Here is a 17,675-nt window from a genome sequence, read left to right as displayed (position 1 = left end):
GTGGGGCATCGATCCAAAAGCATTAGCCAGGTCAAGCCATGCTATGGCACGTTGCCTCCGTGCTTTCCTGACCGTGTGGATGGCAGTCTGAAGGACAAAGTTTGTTCGTAGCAGCCTTCGCATGACATGAAGCCTTTCTGGATGGAGCTGACGACTCCTCCGTTCACCAACCAGTCTGTGATCCTAGCCGTGAGGCAGCTGGCATACAGTTTGTACATGGTGGAACAAAGAGAGATGGGTCTCCAGTTGTTGGGGTCGTCTCGCTCGCCTTTCTTGTAGACAAGCACCGTCATGGACTTCTTCCAGGAGTTGGGAGTACAGCGGAACTGTTTGCATTAGTTGAAACTGGCAACCGGGGTCTCATTTTTTCAGGAAGTTGTAGCGAATGCCATCTTTTCCTGGGGCTGTGTTTTTGGTCTTTGTAAGTCTGGCCTCTACTTCCCGTGATGTAAAGTCTTGTTCCAGGTCCTCTGAACTTTTGTAGCCAGCATTGCAAGGTATTTACATGCCAGATATGCTAAACATTCATATGCCCCTTCATGCTTTAGCCACCATTCCAGAGGACATGCTTCCATACTGATGATGCTCATTAAAAAAATAATGCATTAATTAAATTTGTGATTGAACTCTTTGGGGAAGAATTGTATGTCTCCTGCTCTGTTTTACCCGCATTCTGCCATATATTTCATGTTATACCAGTCTCGGAAAATGACCCAGCACATGTTGTTTGCTTTAAGAACACTTTGACAAAATGCAAAAAAGGTACCAATATGAGATTTCTAAAGATAGCTATGGCACTCAACCCAAGGTTTATGAATCTGAAGTGCCTTCCAAAATCTGAGAGGGACAAGATGAGGAGCATGTTTTCAGATGTCTTAAAAGAGCAATATTCCGATGGGGAAACTACAGAACTCAAACCACCAAAAAAGAAAAGCAATCTTCTGCTGGTGTCATCTGGCTCAGATGATGAAAATGAACATGTGTTGGTCCGCACTGCTTTGGATTGTCATCGGCATGGACGCATGTCCTCTGGAATGGTCACTGAAGCATAAAGGGACATATGAATCTTTAGAGCATCTGGCACATAAATATCTTGTGACGCTGGCTACAACAGTGCCATGTGAACGTCTGTTCTCACTTTCAGATGATACTGTAAACAAGAAGCAGGCAGCATTATCTCCTGCAAATGTAAACAAACTTGTTTGTCTGAGCGATTGGCTGAACAAGAAGTAAGACTCCGTGAACTTGTAGGCGCTAAAGTTTTACATTGTTTTATTTTTGAATGCAGGTGTTTTTTACATAATTCTACCTTTGTAAATTCAACTTTCATGATAAAGAGCTTGCACTACAATCCTTGCAATGGGGGAATTGAAAAATACTATTTCTTTTGTTTTTTACAGTGCAAATATTTGTAATAAAAAATAAATATAAACTGAGCACTGTACTCTTTGTATTCTGTGTTGTAATTGAAATCAATATATTTGAAAATGTAGAAAACATCCAAAAATATTTAAATAAATGTTTTTTTTAAATCACGCGATTAATCGCGATTAGTTTTTTTAATCGCTTGACAGCCCTATTTATTAGACATGTTGAATAATACTAAGCTCTTATATAGCAGTTTTCAGCAGTAGATCTGAGAGCACTTTACAAAAGAGGTAAGTATGGCTTTCCCCATTTTATAGATGGGGAAACTGAGACAGAGACAGGTGAAGTGATTTGCCCAAGATCACCCAGAAGTCCAGTGGCAAAGTCAGGAATAGAACCCTGATTCCCAGTGCAGTGCTCTAACCACTAGGTCACACTCCCTATAGTCTTCCCTGGTTTTGCAGATTAGACTCATTCTTCCAGATTTAAACAGTTACACCTCTTCACTAGTGGAAGAAGAGAAAAATGAACAATAGAAATGGATGCTGTGTCTACTCTTTTAATTTTCTTTTTCTATTATCATTATTTCATTAAGGTTAATAGAGTATTTTTGTTTGTGAAAGAAAAAAAAATTGACTTGACCCTGTTGTCAGTGACCACACCAGATTCTGAGACCGTTCCCATAATTTACTTTGGTAGTAGCCCTAAGCTGATTTCCTATTCCTGAAAAATTATGCCCACTTTCTTTGCCAATATGATAAGAAGCCATCTTAACAACTCTGGAGGAAATCAATACCATCAAATTCCCTCCATTAGTAACCCCAGATGGAATATTTAGAACAATTTTACTTACGAGAATGTATTAGGAGCCTTGCTGTACTGGAAACATATTCACATTTTCCTCAGCTGCCCTAGCAACACCAAAGCCTACTTATGAGGCTGACTCTGGTATTATTTTTGTAGTATCTCCGAGGTGTCCAGCCTCTTTCTGATGCTCTGACTCTAAATCCAAAATGTGTCAGATTTGGCAAGATGAATTCAGAGCCACTCCTATAAATTGTGAGGAAGGTAAGATTTGCGTGGGTGGGGCATTAGTTCTCTGACACACAATTTTCTCCAGTCTGAAAAATAAGTCCTCACAGCCCAAGTAAATTAGGCCTTGAAAGGCAGGTACAGGCAGCCTAGGCAATAGATTTTCAACAGCCTACAAAATGATATCATAACAATCCTCTGTTTACCAGCAGGTTATCTGTAAATATTGTATTTTATATATACTCAGACATACCTACAGTTGGCACCATGGTCATGGCTCCAAAGTTTAGTTACAAGTTCTATTATAAGCCCTATTTTTAACTCCTCTAATTTTGATTAGGAAAATTCATTTGGCCTGAAAACTGTCAGTTTTTATGCACAGCTGAAGAAAAATTGGTCATACAATGTTTACGTTAGAAGTCATACAAAATAACTCCCATTGGAATTTTTTTTTTATTAGAATCTTGCTCATCTTTGGATTCTTTCTCAAATTTTTCATATGGATAAATCTCCCTAAAAAGTAGTCATTCACAGAGCATAAAAGTTAAATACATGCATAAATATTTGCATAATCAAGGCATAAATTAAGTTTGCTCCCATACTTTGCATTAGAGTTATAATGTATATATAACAACATCAAACATTACTGTTAAAACTGAAACAAAGATACCAAAGCAATTATGGAAATGAATCATTAAGGGAAGGTAGATAAATACTCAAATTCTATTACAATTCATACAATCTCTTAAATAAGACTGTTGTTTTCCTTTCTTTATTTTTTTTTAATTATTGGCTGGACTCAGTAATTGAGAAGCAAGCTTCTTTACACCGCCACATCACAGTTATAAACCCTACCAAAGGCAAAGGAAAATAATTGTCCAGTCTAATTAGTCTGGATAAATATAGGGAGCATTTAGCCCTTTGCACGTAGAACTCCCACTGAAGTAAATGAAAGTTTTGCAGAGGGCTTGTAGAACTGGACTCATGAACTACACGAGATATGGAATTCTATTATCTAAAGCTGAGACTCCCTGAAGTGACATACATACATACGCAAGTGCACACACCGCACTCTGAACATGTACTTATTAAATGTGTAAAAAACCTAAGCCCCAGCATTAGTTATATTAAAAACTCAAAAGTAAAAAGTTATAAAATTAATCTTGCTACAATAATATTAACATAGCCAGTTTGCACATCCTACATATTTTACAGGATACATTAACAACAAAGGGGTAATACATTACATTTATATTTGAAAAAAAGACCAATTTTGACACTTCCTGACTTTTGCATTCTTAATCTTGCAGAATTACCAGTAGGTTTCTATTTATTTTTCCATTCATATTTCCTATGTTTTTTCGGGGGGGAAGGTAGAAAAAGGAATAAATTATAAAATCTGGAGGCTTTGTCAGCAGAATTTGAAAATTCTTTTCTCTACTACTATTCACCTTGAGTTAAATTCATCCTGTGAGGAGGTCTAGCACAAAAAGACTATGCAAACTTAAGCAGAACTTAGTGGTATATAGCACAGGACTCGTGCCAGCCCTCAGCACAGGAGTGCATTTCATAGATTTTTAAGGCCAGAAGAAACCACTGTGATCACTTGTCTGATCTCCTGTATAACACAGGACCTTCTGAATTAATTTCTGCTTCATGTCTAATAGCTGTGGATGAACTAGAGCATATTTTTTAGAAAAACATCCACTCCATTTCACCCTTATGCAAAACCAGCAAATCTTATAAGACTTTGTACCTACAGATGTACACCTGACTATAGCTCCAATCCTGCAAAGACTTGAGCACAATGACAAGTCAATAGGCACAAAGTCTTTGCAGGATCAAGGCCTGTATCTGTAAAAATGTATTGTGAACTTATGTACATATAGAAGGTTTGTACTGCAGATGTTCAGTATCCAATTTTCTAACGATTATAACTTTGTTAAATCAAAATTAATTTTCTTCAAACCAATGAGAATTGTGTCCATCCAAATTTCAAGCTGTTTTTGCTGTAGCCTTGTTCCAAGAAGCACGGTTATATAGTTTCCAAAACATTAGGGTATTTTTTCCATCTTCACCAAACTTAAACCTCTGAAACCCAACCTTATAGCAGAGACCAAGTACAATGCCAGCCACAAAAATAAATTATGGGCAAAAACATGCAAATTAATTTAAAAAAAGATAATCAACTTCAGAGCACCGTATTTCTGAGTGGATCTGAATTTCAGTCACACTTAAAGCCACACCACATTACTAATATTTTATTTCAAATATTAGCAATAATGTTAATAATAATGTATCTAACTCAGACTTCTTTACTTTGTATCATATAATATGAGGGCACTTGATTACTAGCTATCCTCTTTACAGTACATTTTGTTCAGTTCAAACGCCCCATAAAACTGACTAAGGAAAAGAAGTTCTGCCAAAGTGAAATCTGAGAAAGCTCACCTTGCAGAAAGATCTTCTAGTCTTTCAAAATATGAAAAGTTCTTGCTGCTTAGCAGTCGCATATACAGACACAGCATCTGAAATAACTTACTCATATGCTCAATAAAGGAACTCATTAAAATTAGAGGGAAAACTGAATCGTTCATGTTTTAAGCGTGTGTAAGGTCAACAATAACCCTTTAAATTTTCCACAGCATTAAAACATTGATTCAGACACCAGAGCTAACGGTATATTGTTTTCACATTCATCACCAGTTTCAGAATTTGCTACAAAAAACAAAACCTCAGTGAAAAATGTGAAAGGCACACTTTGCAACATTTTTTCCGTTTACTGTGCTGAGAAAAGATATATGAATGTGATGATCAAGCAATCAATCTCAGCAAGACAGGAATGATAGTGCAGGCAGCTGGTAGGGCCCTGGGAGACTGCTCTCTGTCTAAGCTTACAGAAAGGACTACTAAGAGCAGTGAAAGGAAGGTGGGGGCCAGGTGAGGGAAGAGAGAGACGGGTGCTTAGGGAAAAAAGGGGGGCTTGATTCTCTCAAAGAAAACAGTAGTCTTTTCTGAGGTGATAACCCAGGTAGCCTCTGGTCAAGAATTTGGCAAATAAACAATGTATCAAAAAAGTGGTAGAAAATGTTTCCAATATGATAGAAGTATTGGCATCTGCTGATCTGTACCTCAATGCTCTGGATAACCCAATTGTACATTCTTATCTGAAAGCAAACTTAAAATCTACTGAGATTATACCAATATCTTTACATTTGTGAAGAGAATCTCTTCTGAAGCTATTCTAATAATGTGTTGCCAGGGTAAGAGACATTTACTAAAGCAATTTCTGTCAGTTGTCTGTGATGATATGACCAATGCCCCAAATCACTGTCATCAATCTATTTTATACTTCTCATAACGCTGCTTAGCAAATATGTTGAACAAATAGGTGGAAGCAAGTCAAAAACTGTTCTTCTGGAATATGTTGTTTTGAAGTCACAAATTTTAAGAACATTTTGAAAGAATATTGCAAATGCTATGGAAAGAAAGGCTATTTAATCACTAACTGAAATTATTCTAGAGTGCTACCTTTGCATATTCATGCTGATAGAAAACACCCCCAGCACAGCTTTGGAACCATCTGGGAAGTAATGCCCATTAGGACCAAGACAATAACCTTCTCACAGCACCAAATGTTCAGACCTAAGAGGACCATCTGGTCCTCATCATCTCAGTGCCTTGTTTATCAGAAATGGGTGAGGGGGTAGGAATCTCCTCATGACCAAAGTTTGTTTAAAACCACATTCTAACCTAAACAGTTCTTTTAAAGAGAGTGCAAGTGTTGTAGTTTTTAAAACACTTTTAGGTAGTTAGAATACATAAAAGATTCTGTGCTGTTTTCCCAGACCATGTGTTTTCCCAGACCAATTCCAGCTTGGAAAGATCCTTTTGGCACTGATTCCAGTTTGATCTGAGCTCATAGCACACGGGACATTTCATTTTTAGATGCTGGTGCCAGACTGTCAGCCAATGCCATGTCTATGTCAGGCAAAGGCTAGTGGTGCAGCACAACAATGACAACACTCTCACCTCATCAATAAAATGTTCAAAGAGGACAGATATTTTTACTTAAATGTTTGTGATAACTTCTGGTTTAGCTTCTTACATCCGTCCCACTAGCTTAAAATAGAAAATTAAGTCTACTCATATGGTTCTGCTAGCACAATACAATACAAATTAATGAAGAGCACTATTCTTGAACTGCAGAGTAACAACAGAGAAGTCCTTCAATGCTGGATGAAAAAAATACTAAGAGAAAACTCAGCTGTAATCTGTTCCTGACAACATACATAGGAAAACTAGATAAGCATACTCTAGAGATCACAGATTGCACACAAATACAGAATAGCATTTACTACTTTATTCAAGTAAGAAGAAAAGTCAAACTCCTTTTTATTTATATAATTTAAGAAAATGATACTAATCTGCAAACATGTAACATTGAATGCTTTAACAAGGAGAAGAGAGAGAGAGAGAGAGAGAGAGAGAGAAATGCTACATAACAGATTATTGTGGGATATGGAATATACCTAGCTGAGGCAGGCACAGGTTAATTATGATGGTTCTTCGTCACAAATGGGATTTTTTTTATCCCACTCGTGCCAATTACTCTTAGTACAAAAGGAGACGATATTAACTGAAAACAATACTTAAGTCATTTTCTACTCTGTTAAAGTATCCCTCTTTAATGACAAGCCAAAGGTCACATTTCCATCGAAGGTCTGTGAATGGGTGCCTTCTGCTCCTTGTAACCTCCCCCTGAGTTGAGTGCAAGGGATAATGGACTTTTCCCCCCACGCCCTCATTGAACGTTTGGGGGAGACAGGTTGTGAGCTGGGCGATGCTTGCTGGCTGTTCAGCAGAGGCTGCAGAGGGACTCTAGCCTCCTGTTTCTGTTCCTGCAGCTCAACCAGATGCCTCAACGTGTCGGATTGGTCCCTCATAATGCAAAGCATCTCATCCTGCGTCGCATGCTCATGCTCCTCGGATGCTTTCCTGCTCTCCATATCCATGGCTAACTTCTCAGACAGTGAATTCCTCCAGGCTCTGAGCTCTGTGTCAGCTGTTCCTGAGACGTTCATTACCTCGATGAACATGTCCTCCCTCTAGGTTGGGGTGACTGACATGGCCGGGATCCTGTGTCAGGAGGTAAGGAAGTAGCGAAAGGGTTTGAGGGGGTTTCACCACCATCTGTCTCAGGTATGGGAACCACGTTTGCCTGGGCCATGTGGGTGCAATAAGTATGACCCTGGCCGTGTCCTGTCTGATTTTGTGTAGCACCCGGCTCAATAGAGGAATCGGGGGGAACGCGTACATTAGTGGTGCTTCCCATTTTGTAAGGAGGGCATCGCCCAGGGAGTAGCGACCAAGCTCCACTTGGGAGCAATACTGAGGCATTGAGAATGCCTGTGAGCCGTTGAGAATAAATCTATAGTAGGGATTCCCCCACTGGTTGAATATGGTCATGAGGGTTGGGTAGTCCATCTCCCACTCATGGTTTGGGAGAAGTGTCTGCTCAGCTGGTCTGCCATGGTATTCTGAAGTCCTGGCAGGTAAGTTGCAGAAATGTCTATCTTGTTGGATATGCACCATTGCCATAGGTGTAGTGCTTCGAAGCAGAGAGGGTATGATCGAGCACCGCCCTGTCTTCAAGGTTGTTCGCAAGTCCTTTAAGGTATGAAGAGATACATCAGTGCCCTTAACAAATAGTTTTTGGCACTCAAAGGGCAGGTCCTCAACTGTGGCTTGTACTTCGCTAGGGAATCCAGAGAGGTGGAGCCATGAAGCTCGACGCATGACCATGGACGTGGCGATAGAATGAGCTGCCCTGTCAGTGGAATCGAGGGAGGCCCGCAGGGCAGTTTTGGCAACGTTTGGCCCTCTGCAACATTGGCTTTGTATTGTTCCTTTGCTTCCTCTGGCATTTGTTCAATAAAGGATGTCATTTTACTAAACAAGATGTAAGTGTATTTCGCCAACAGAGCGGAGTAGTTTGCTATGCGAAATTGCAGTGAGGCCAAGGAATAGGCTTCTCATCCAAAGAAGTCAAGCCTTTTCCAGTCGTTGTCATAAGGAGTGGTTTTTGACTGGTGCTGTTTTCCCCTTTGGTTTACTGCCTCTACGACCGGTGAATTTGGAGCCAGGTGAGTAAATAAGAACTCAGCCCTTTCGATGGTACATATTTTCTGTTCGAGTGTTTACAGGAGGGTGAGGCAGTAAGAGGTGTCTGCCGTATTATCTTTGCAGGATCCATTATAGCAGCGTTGATGGGCAGAGCTATCTTTGCTGATGGGGATGCCTGGAAGATGTCAGTAAGTTTGTGCTGGGTCTGTGGTAACTCTGCTAAAGAGATGTCCAGGAATTCTACAACTCTTTTGAATAAGTCCTGGAAGGACTTGAAGTCATCTCCTGTGGTGGGAGGCGGTGGCATAATTATTTTGTCCGGGGACGAAGATAAAATATGGGTGGGTGGCAGTGTATCACCTTCAGGAGCCTCTACCTGCTCCTCTCCCTCTTCCTCCTGCGCCTCCGGTGGTGGTGGGTTAGTGGGTGAAAGGGACAGGGTGGCCCATGACGCTGGTAGGTTGGGGGGTTTAAGATTCTGGGCTCTGTAGATTGCCCATGGGGTCCCAGTATGGCCAATTCGGTGGCATAACAACAGGCAGTGTCATCCATGGTTGTGCTTCCCAGCGTTTCCCTTGCATAGGTAGTTGTTGGTGAGAGGGTTCAGGTTTCGGAGAGGGATGACGAGGGGTGTAAAAGCTCGAGTCATCCTCTTCATCCTCATCCTCTGCGGATGCAGATCCATTAGGAGTGCCTATTCGGCTCGGTCCTTGCCTGACTGGGGTGCCGTCGGTGCCGAACAGAGGGATTCCCGGCGTGGAGGAGATTGTCAGGTCCTCCTGTCTGGTGAAGGATTGTGGTACCGGGAAGCTCAGTGCCGTGGAAGACAGCGTAGTATGCTCTGACGGTGCCAAGGTCTTGTTAGGCTGTGTATATGCAGCAGGTGGCGCCATTACACTAGCAGGTGCTGAGGCATTCTTCGGCACTGTTGGTGCAGAGCTAGGGAGCTTAGCTTTAGCTCATGCACCTGAGTGAGAGCCTGGCTGCGTCGGTGTCTTGGCTCCTCAGAACATCTTGGTACCAGACCATTCCCAGTGCCTCTTGGTCCGAGGTTCTCGGTGCCATCGGTACCGGAACACATTTGTTGCCAGGAGACCACTTCTTTTTATGGGGATCTCTGAGGCGATAACTGTGACCGATGTTTGGTCACCTTCTTAGGTGTAGGGTCCTTAGACATGGTTTGGGTGGAGACCTTTTCTGAGGCTGCTGCTGGAAACTGTTAGCCAGGAGGAGTCCTGGACTCTGAGTGGGAGGCTGGCCTGAGGGATTTCTCCATCATTAATCATTTTAGTTGGAGGTCCCTGGCTTTCAGTGTCCTGGCAGATAATTTCTTGCAGTGTGGACACTTCTGTGGTACATGGGTTTCCCTGAGACAGCGGATGCACTGAGCGTGACCATCCAATACAGGAACTGAAAGTCTGCAGGTCAGGCAACATTTAAAGCCGGGGGAACCAGGCATGCCTGTGGAGGTTCGTAGTTCAGTCACCATTGCAGATACCCGCCGGTAGCGGGGGGAAGCTAATAAAATAAAGTGGGGGAGGTTGGGGTTTTTTTTTAGTGGGTAAATAAGGACGCAAACAAAGGGGATAAATAAAAGTGGGAATATAAGCAATTTCGAAACATACAGGGTCGCTGCTGTCGCTCTGACTCAAGCCAAAGGCAGTAGAGAAGGAACTGAGGGACTGTTGGCTGTGCATGCTAAGTAGCCGCCCAGAACGGCGCAAGACAGCTGCCGCACGTGCGTGGCCAACCGGGGCACTGCTACTACAAATCTCCGATTACAAGTGCAGGGAGCCAAGACACCTAAAGTGGAGCACCCACAGGGACACTCCTCGAAGCAGCAGCAAATGTTCCGTTCACATCTAAAGTATACAAGGGCAAAATATTCTCCAGGAAAAGGAAGACTTCTTGAAATAAGTTTTTATATTTCATTATGAGCATAAAATTGAACCATTTTGCAAATGTATCATTCAAAAATGGCCCTATTCCAAGAAACAGCCATTTCCAAGGGGGAAATTATGGATCCATTTTAAGAAAAAGTGAATTTTTTATGTTTTACATTTTAAATTAGTCATTTTGTCTAATTTCACAAAAAAGCAAATTTTGAGGGGCATAGGTTTAAGCAAAATAAAGTCACCACCGTTTTAGGTGAAATTTTGTGGGGAAAAAAGTTGTCACCATTTTTGCACAATTTTAGCCTAATTCTTTCACCAATCCTTGTAACATGGACATGAATAAATAAACAAGCAGCATACACGGAATATCTTTACGCCTTCAGGAACTTTCTGATAGCAAGATGAGATAGTCATCTGACAGACTCTATTACACAGCTAATGATACTTCTGTTGCTCAGGCTCAGTTCTAAGGATATCCCCAGTGAAGAAAGACAAGATCTGACAGACTCCATCACAAGGCTTATTGCTATTCATTGGACCTTTATGGTTTAGCCCCAAGACTATACCTATCTGAAGGAAATATAATGTTTCTGGAATTCCTTTCCTTGATGGGATAAAGGTATTTCTCTCTGCCTTACTGTAAGCATTTTTCCATATCCTGGAATCAATTTTTTTCTTGATAATAAAAAGAACAGGAATACTTGTGGCACCTTAGAGACTAACACATTTATTTGAGCATAAGCTTTCGAGGGCTAAAACCCACTTCATTGGATGCATGCAGTGGAAAATACATGCATGCATCCGATGAAGTGGGTTTAGCCCACGAAAGCTTATGCTAAAATAAATTTGTTAGTCTCTAAGGTGCCACAAGTACTCCTCGTTCTTTTTGCTAATACAGACTAACACGGCTACCACTCTGAAACTTTTCTTGATAATAAAATAGTATCTATTACTTGCTGTGATTGTGGCAACAATTCTTGAATCTTAGGTCTTCCACACTCTCAACCATTAATATCCAGACTGTCAGCTTGAAGAGAGATTAGTCCATATGGTTTACTAGGTCTTGCATTAATATTAACATTTCTTACCACTATTTTCATTTGGTTGGTGACAGAGTTCTACGCACTTTAGAGAAGCAGCAATTTCTTGGCCAATGCTTTCCCCATATTATGCTTCACCCTAATTAAGATTTATTCAAACAATACTCAGTGTTATTTTTACAAGTGCTCTAAATTATTTATTAAATGACTAAATTGAGATTAAATTCTACTATATTACCCAATGCTGATAGACATCTATTTTAACAAAGACTCTTTCCTCCCAACTGAGAATTTGCTTTCTCTATTCTCACTTAACAATACAAAAATGAATTCACTGTAAATCATAACAAAAAAACATTTACCTCCTCCTTCGCCCGCCCCCGTCAACTTAAAACAAACTTGTGCAGCATGCAGCAGTGTCTGTGTATAGAGAGTTAGATGCTAAGATATAATTGCTAATGTGGCAATACAGATAGCGTTATTTATATACCCGTGATACTCCAGTTACCAGTTTATTTGGTTTTGGTTGCTAGTTAGTCTAAATTTTGTGGTTACCTACTTTATTTTATCTCGGTTGCTAGTTACTTTTTATTATACCAAATTAGGGTACAAAGCCTTAGCTGATATAAATCAATATTGCTCCAGTGCAGTTAGGAAGCCAATATATTATTAGTTTCTAGTGCACAGTCAAAAGAGAGGGAGCTTGCTACTAATATCGTTGATTTACACCAGCTGATGATCTAGTCCCAGAGCATTTACTTGTATTCTGGATACAAAGGCAAACTGGTACATGGAGCTAATCTAAAACTGGAATTTCTGGCCTGCAGGGAATACTGATATTTTGACATTAGCTTTTGTCCCAATTCAGGACAAAAAGTCAAACTACCAAAACTTTTTGTTTTGACAGCCCTAAATCGAAACATTTTATTTTAGGTCAACGTGAATCTGTCTAGTCACCTGAGTCACTGCGGTGCCTCATGTGAGTGGTAGTTCACTGTCCTTCCTCCAACTATCCTCCTGTATAAGCTCTTACTCCCCTGCCCAGACTCTATATTCCATAATGCACTGGGATCTCTTCCTGTGGCTGAAACACTGCAGTACTTAATCAACTCCCATAAGGCTCTAGATGTCTCCAGGCTTTCTTTCCTCTCTTCTGGTCCTTCATCCTGCCTGCCCCTCACAGCCTCTGGCCCCATCTCCTAATGTCCTCATATGCTTTTCAGCCATTGTTTCACATTTTAAAGGTGAAAGTGTAAATGTTGAAAAGTATGTTAACAAATGTAATTCCATGTAATGCTTTAGTTGCGGGGAAAACACTTAACTCTAAATTCAGCTGTGGGCAGATAAAAAGCCTTCCAGTTCACCTTTCAAAACAAAACAGCTCATGCAGAAGAGCTGAGTAGCACTACGAAATAGATATGGGAATATAGTGACCTAGCAAATTTTAAAAAGCCACAGCTTGTTGCTCTGTAAACCCAATATTTGATACGCTTGCATCTTTACCCCTCAAGAAAATGTCAATATTGCTGACAAAGTGACCAAAGTAAGACCTCAACTGGACATCAGGAAGAGAGCAATACTTCTTTAATATTGAAAAATACTAATTTCTGCTGATTCATTTTTGTTTTAAAATGTGCTGAAATGCTCAAGGACAGCACAAGCTGCGTATGCATTTTTTATGCAGTGCTTACAGAATTTTGCACATCACAGATTTAATCGGGTTTTTTTTATACCACTATTCTTTTTCCTCAGATATCACCTTCTGTATCAGTACACACAGTGGCAAACACTGGCACTATAGGAGTCTCACTGGTTTTAGAAGTATATACAGTGGCAAGTTTATGTCAACATATTGACACATTCGGGGAGGTATGTTAGAGGTAGTGCAAGTAGTGAACAGAATGAGACAAAAACTGTGTCTCTAATGAAAGCTGCTTTACACCTCTAGTCTTACCTACCAATGAAATAAAACACCAATCGTAAATGGGTTCCTATATTGTCATTTTCACATATAACTCAAACAATATGATCCCTTGTACGCTAGGAAAGTGACCTGCTACTGCCATGGCCCCCAATTCAGCAGGGGTTAAAAGGCTTGGCTGCTAATACAGATGAGACAAGACTGTTTACAACACTATCACAAAAAGTCTAAATAAATAAATAAAAATAATACACATTTATACAGTACATTTCACCTAGATATTTAAAAAAAAAAAACACCTTCACAATGGTGGTGAGCATTATTATCTCCATTTTACAGATAGGAAAACTAAGGCACAGAGAGACCTGGCAATATGGAGGTTGGAGCTAAAATGCTTTCCCTTCTGGATACAAGAACAACTTGGGACCTACTTCTGGATGAAGAAATATAAGCGTCTCAGTTTAATGTAAATGTAAAATCAGTCAATGGCAAAGCTAGGATACAACCTGATCTTTCTACAATTACTCTAGCACCCTATACATTGAACCACATATCCTCCCTTAAATAGAGATGAGGTAGAATACTGTCTATCTCTCTTTCTGTAACAGTATTTAAAACAATCTTCCGTTAACTAAAATAGCAGCCAACACATTCAGCATGTGGAAGGCAAGTTGAAGACAACTACTGCTAGCAACAAGTCATTGTCCTACTATACGTGGCGCCTGTGTGGAATTTTTAAATCATATTTAAAGTGCAGTAAGCAGATTTAAAATTCCTGTTCAGAATCTAAGTTCAAAAAATATCTCTACAATCTTTTGCCACAATACAATACTTTTCTGGTACAAATTTGGGGCCCAATGAAATAGCAAAGTACAGACAAGAGACAGAAACAGTAATAGTCGTTTATACCATTTGATTGCATGTTCTCTATAGTGAGACAAATTAAAATGTTATTAAAACTGGTAGCACTTTAAAGAAACTATCAATAATTGATACTTCATTAAACTTTAATTAGACAGATAATTTACTATTTTTATTATACATTAATTGAATAGTAACTAAATATAATTATTAATGTGTACTAAAAATATTTAGGCCCTTTGGAAAGTCTACATATTTTTCAAATGTTCATATGAAAACAATTTGACATTTTTGTTATTAATGATACAATATTGATAGTACAATATTTATGATACAATGATAGTAAATATTAACTAATGTATACATCAAAACACCTTGAGAAAGTATGAACATTATTGTGAGAATTGCCCTGAGTTACAGGAGAATGCAGAGAAATAGCAGCATTTGGACTAGAATTTCATTCCAATTCCATCCCCTTTGGAACACCTGAGCCTTGCAAAACAGATAAAATCCAGCCACAGCTGGCCAACTGAGAATTCCTTCAGAAAAGGGGAATTCACAGTTGGAGTAAAGCCAACTTGCCCCCCAACCTCAGTATAAATATTAAGGGAAGGAACATGACTGAGTAGAGAATGTACAGGGGAGCTCTGCTTCACTTTCTCCCCCATAGCAATACTCAGCTGGTGTATGATCCCTTACGGTACTTCTACACTGTAGATGGGAGCATGCCTCCCAGCCAATGTAAACAGACACACACTAACTCTGATCCTCTAGAACACTAAAAATATAATCTAGAACATTGCAGCATAGGTGACAGCATAGTCTAGCCACCAACTGGGGACCCTGGGGGTCAGCAGGCTAGTACTCAGGCAGCTAGCCCAGGCCTCAACATCCACACTGTTATTTGTTAATCGCACAAGCTCCAGCAGAGCTAGGATGCGTCTGTCTAACTAGTCTGGTAGGCACACTCCCAGCTGCAGTGTAGACATACCCTTAGGGACCTTAGAGCAACTTTATTGCACAGATAGGGACAAAGCAGCTTGAGAATCACAGAGCCAATTACAACTTCCTCCTGCTCATTTCTCTCCTGCACACAGTGTATCGGTGCAGGAAATAAATCTGGTTCTTTTTATATATGTCATAATTTTTCGGCCACTTATGTACCAAGATGAAAGGCACCTTAATCTTAATGAAGAATAGTCTTTAAACAACTGAATTCAGTAACTTACAAATATCCTGGTAAACCACATAATTTAATATTAGTTAGTGCTACTTATATTTTAAGTCCTGTATCATCCCTTACTTTAAGTACATTTGTCTCAAATTGGCCCTTTATGAAGATATATGGAACACTATTAACCTGGTTAAGGCTCAGAATATACATTCCTTAATTGAAAACTGCAACGGTTTATCAATTACTACTATTTATATCTGGTCTATCCAGGATTCCAGACAGCCCAGAAGGAAATGTCCCTGTTCTCAATCTAAGCCAAACCTAAGCTTTAGCTAGTGTTGTAGATGAACAGAGTAAAGTACAGTGATATGAATCAGGCATCTGTGTAACAATCAGGAACTGCCATTTTAATGGTAATTCCTAAAGAAAATGTAGCCTGACAACATGCATCTAGGACAGGAAGATCAAAGTGGCAACCAAAGATACAGGAAATTTCTTCCACTACTGTTATGCAGCACATGGCTTGCCAGTTTTCTTCCTGATTGCCTCCTTCTGCCCAATAGATGACTGCTTTTGAGTGGTGGACTGAATCTTGTACTGTATATAAAGCACTTAAGAACGAAAAGGATAACAGCCGTAATGTATATGTACTGAGACACTTTTCATAATTCATATCTAAGAGGTTTTGGGACCCTCAGTAATTACGATGTTTTGGCTCCTGAGCATAGGTGCCGGAAAAGAATAGTGGGTGCTCAGCATCCACCAGCAGCCCCGTGTATCAGCACCTCCCCTTCCCCACACCTCCCACCCACCAGCCAACCCACCAATCAGCTCCTCTCCTCCCTCCCAGCCCCTCCCACCTGCCGCGGATCACCTCATGCAGGAGGTGCTGGGGGGGCAGGGTGAGAAGCCAGGAGCAGGAAGAGGTGGGGGAAGGGAGCGGAAAGAGGCGGGGCAGGGGCAGAGCAGGGTGAGAAGAGGCAGGGCGAGAAGAGGCAGGGCGACGGTGGGGGCTTGGAGGAAGGGGTGGAGTGGGGGCAGAGCCTGGGGCACAGCGCGGGCAGGAAGGGGCAGGGCAAAGGTCAGGGCTCGGGGACAAGGGGTGGAGTGGGGGCAGGGCCTGGGGCAGAGCGGTGGCAGCAAGAGGCGGGGTTTGGACTCTGTGGAAGGGGTGGAGTGGGGGCGGATTCTGGGGCGGAGCGGTGGCAGGAAGAGGCGAGGTTTGGACTTTGTGGAAGGGGTGGAGTGGGGGCAGATTCTGGGGCGGAGCGGGGGTCGAGCACCCCCTGGGAATAGAGGAAGTTGGTACCTATGTTCCTGAGACCCAAACTAAATTAATATTTATATTTTTCCTCTTTACATGCAAATATATTCCAGCACTGATGAATAGGAACATATCCTTTCTTAAAGAAAGCTATATTTATAATACCTAGCTTAGGCAAGCTTTCCAACTTTCATGAATGTTGTAGTATATCAATGCATTTGGGTGGTGTGGTAGTTTTCCAAAGCTCACAGGATTCCACCTGCCCTACCCCACTGCCCTCTTCTTCAGAAATCGCTCTATTTCCAAAGAGACAGCCACAAAGAGCAGGAAACAAAGAAACCCACAATCGTACACTTACTTATTCAATGTGAGGTCAAGGATGAATTTGGAGCCGAAGGCCTCAATCTGGAAACTTGCCTGAGCCAGATGCACAGCCTGTAGACATGAAAAAAGAAGAACCTTTAGTTTTCCTATATGTTTAAAACAAGTCAAATCAGTCATCAAGGTTTGTATTTTTTATTATAGTAAATTGTACAGTACAAAATAACGTATTTAGGATTCCCATAGAAATGTCTGCATATTTTTGTATGCCATTATTTGGATCGGTATAGTGAAGACATAACAAGTACCTACTACAGTATATACACAGTGTTCTAATTGCAATCACCTCATAGCACTCACTTATTCTAAAAAAGTATGAATAATTATAATTAAGGCCATTGTGATGCAAGCATGTAAATACAAAATCATGGCAAAGCTCATATACAGTATGTAGGACTCCTTCAAAATAATTTCCTTTAAGATCCAAGGCTTTGCATCTGTGGATGTATCCATGCTAGAGGTTACTAGATCAACAATTCTCAACACATTCATTCAATAGCTAGTCCCATATCTGGAGCTTTAAATTTCAGCTTTAACTTTAAATTAGATCTAGCTGCCAAAAACAGAATGTCCTCAATTCTCTAACCTGAATTATCAAGTCAATTCTCAATAT

The 17,675-nt window shown here is 40.6% G+C and overlaps 1 protein-coding gene across 13 annotated transcripts in view; it reads right to left on the bottom strand.

Moving 5' to 3' along the window:
• Positions 1-17,675, bottom strand: part of ADAM23 (ADAM metallopeptidase domain 23) — a 194,049-nt gene that overhangs the window by 143,012 nt on the left and 33,362 nt on the right. For all 13 annotated transcript variants that reach the window (XR_509333.4, XR_006176707.2, XR_010591646.1 and 10 more), the window contains exon 3: positions 17,040-17,116. Coding sequence is in view for 9 of the 13 variants with exons in the window: in XM_008172506.4 (XP_008170728.2) it covers positions 17,040-17,116 (77 nt within the window). In the remaining 4 variants the exon portion in view is untranslated. The remainder of the gene's footprint in view (positions 1-17,039; positions 17,117-17,675) is intronic.

This window comes from Chrysemys picta, chromosome 11 (genome assembly GCF_011386835.1).
Source record: "Chrysemys picta bellii isolate R12L10 chromosome 11, ASM1138683v2, whole genome shotgun sequence".
NCBI lineage: Eukaryota > Metazoa > Chordata > Testudines > Emydidae > Chrysemys > Chrysemys picta.
The sequence above is the reverse complement of the archived record's forward strand: the minus strand, read 5'-3'. Positions and strand labels throughout refer to the sequence as shown.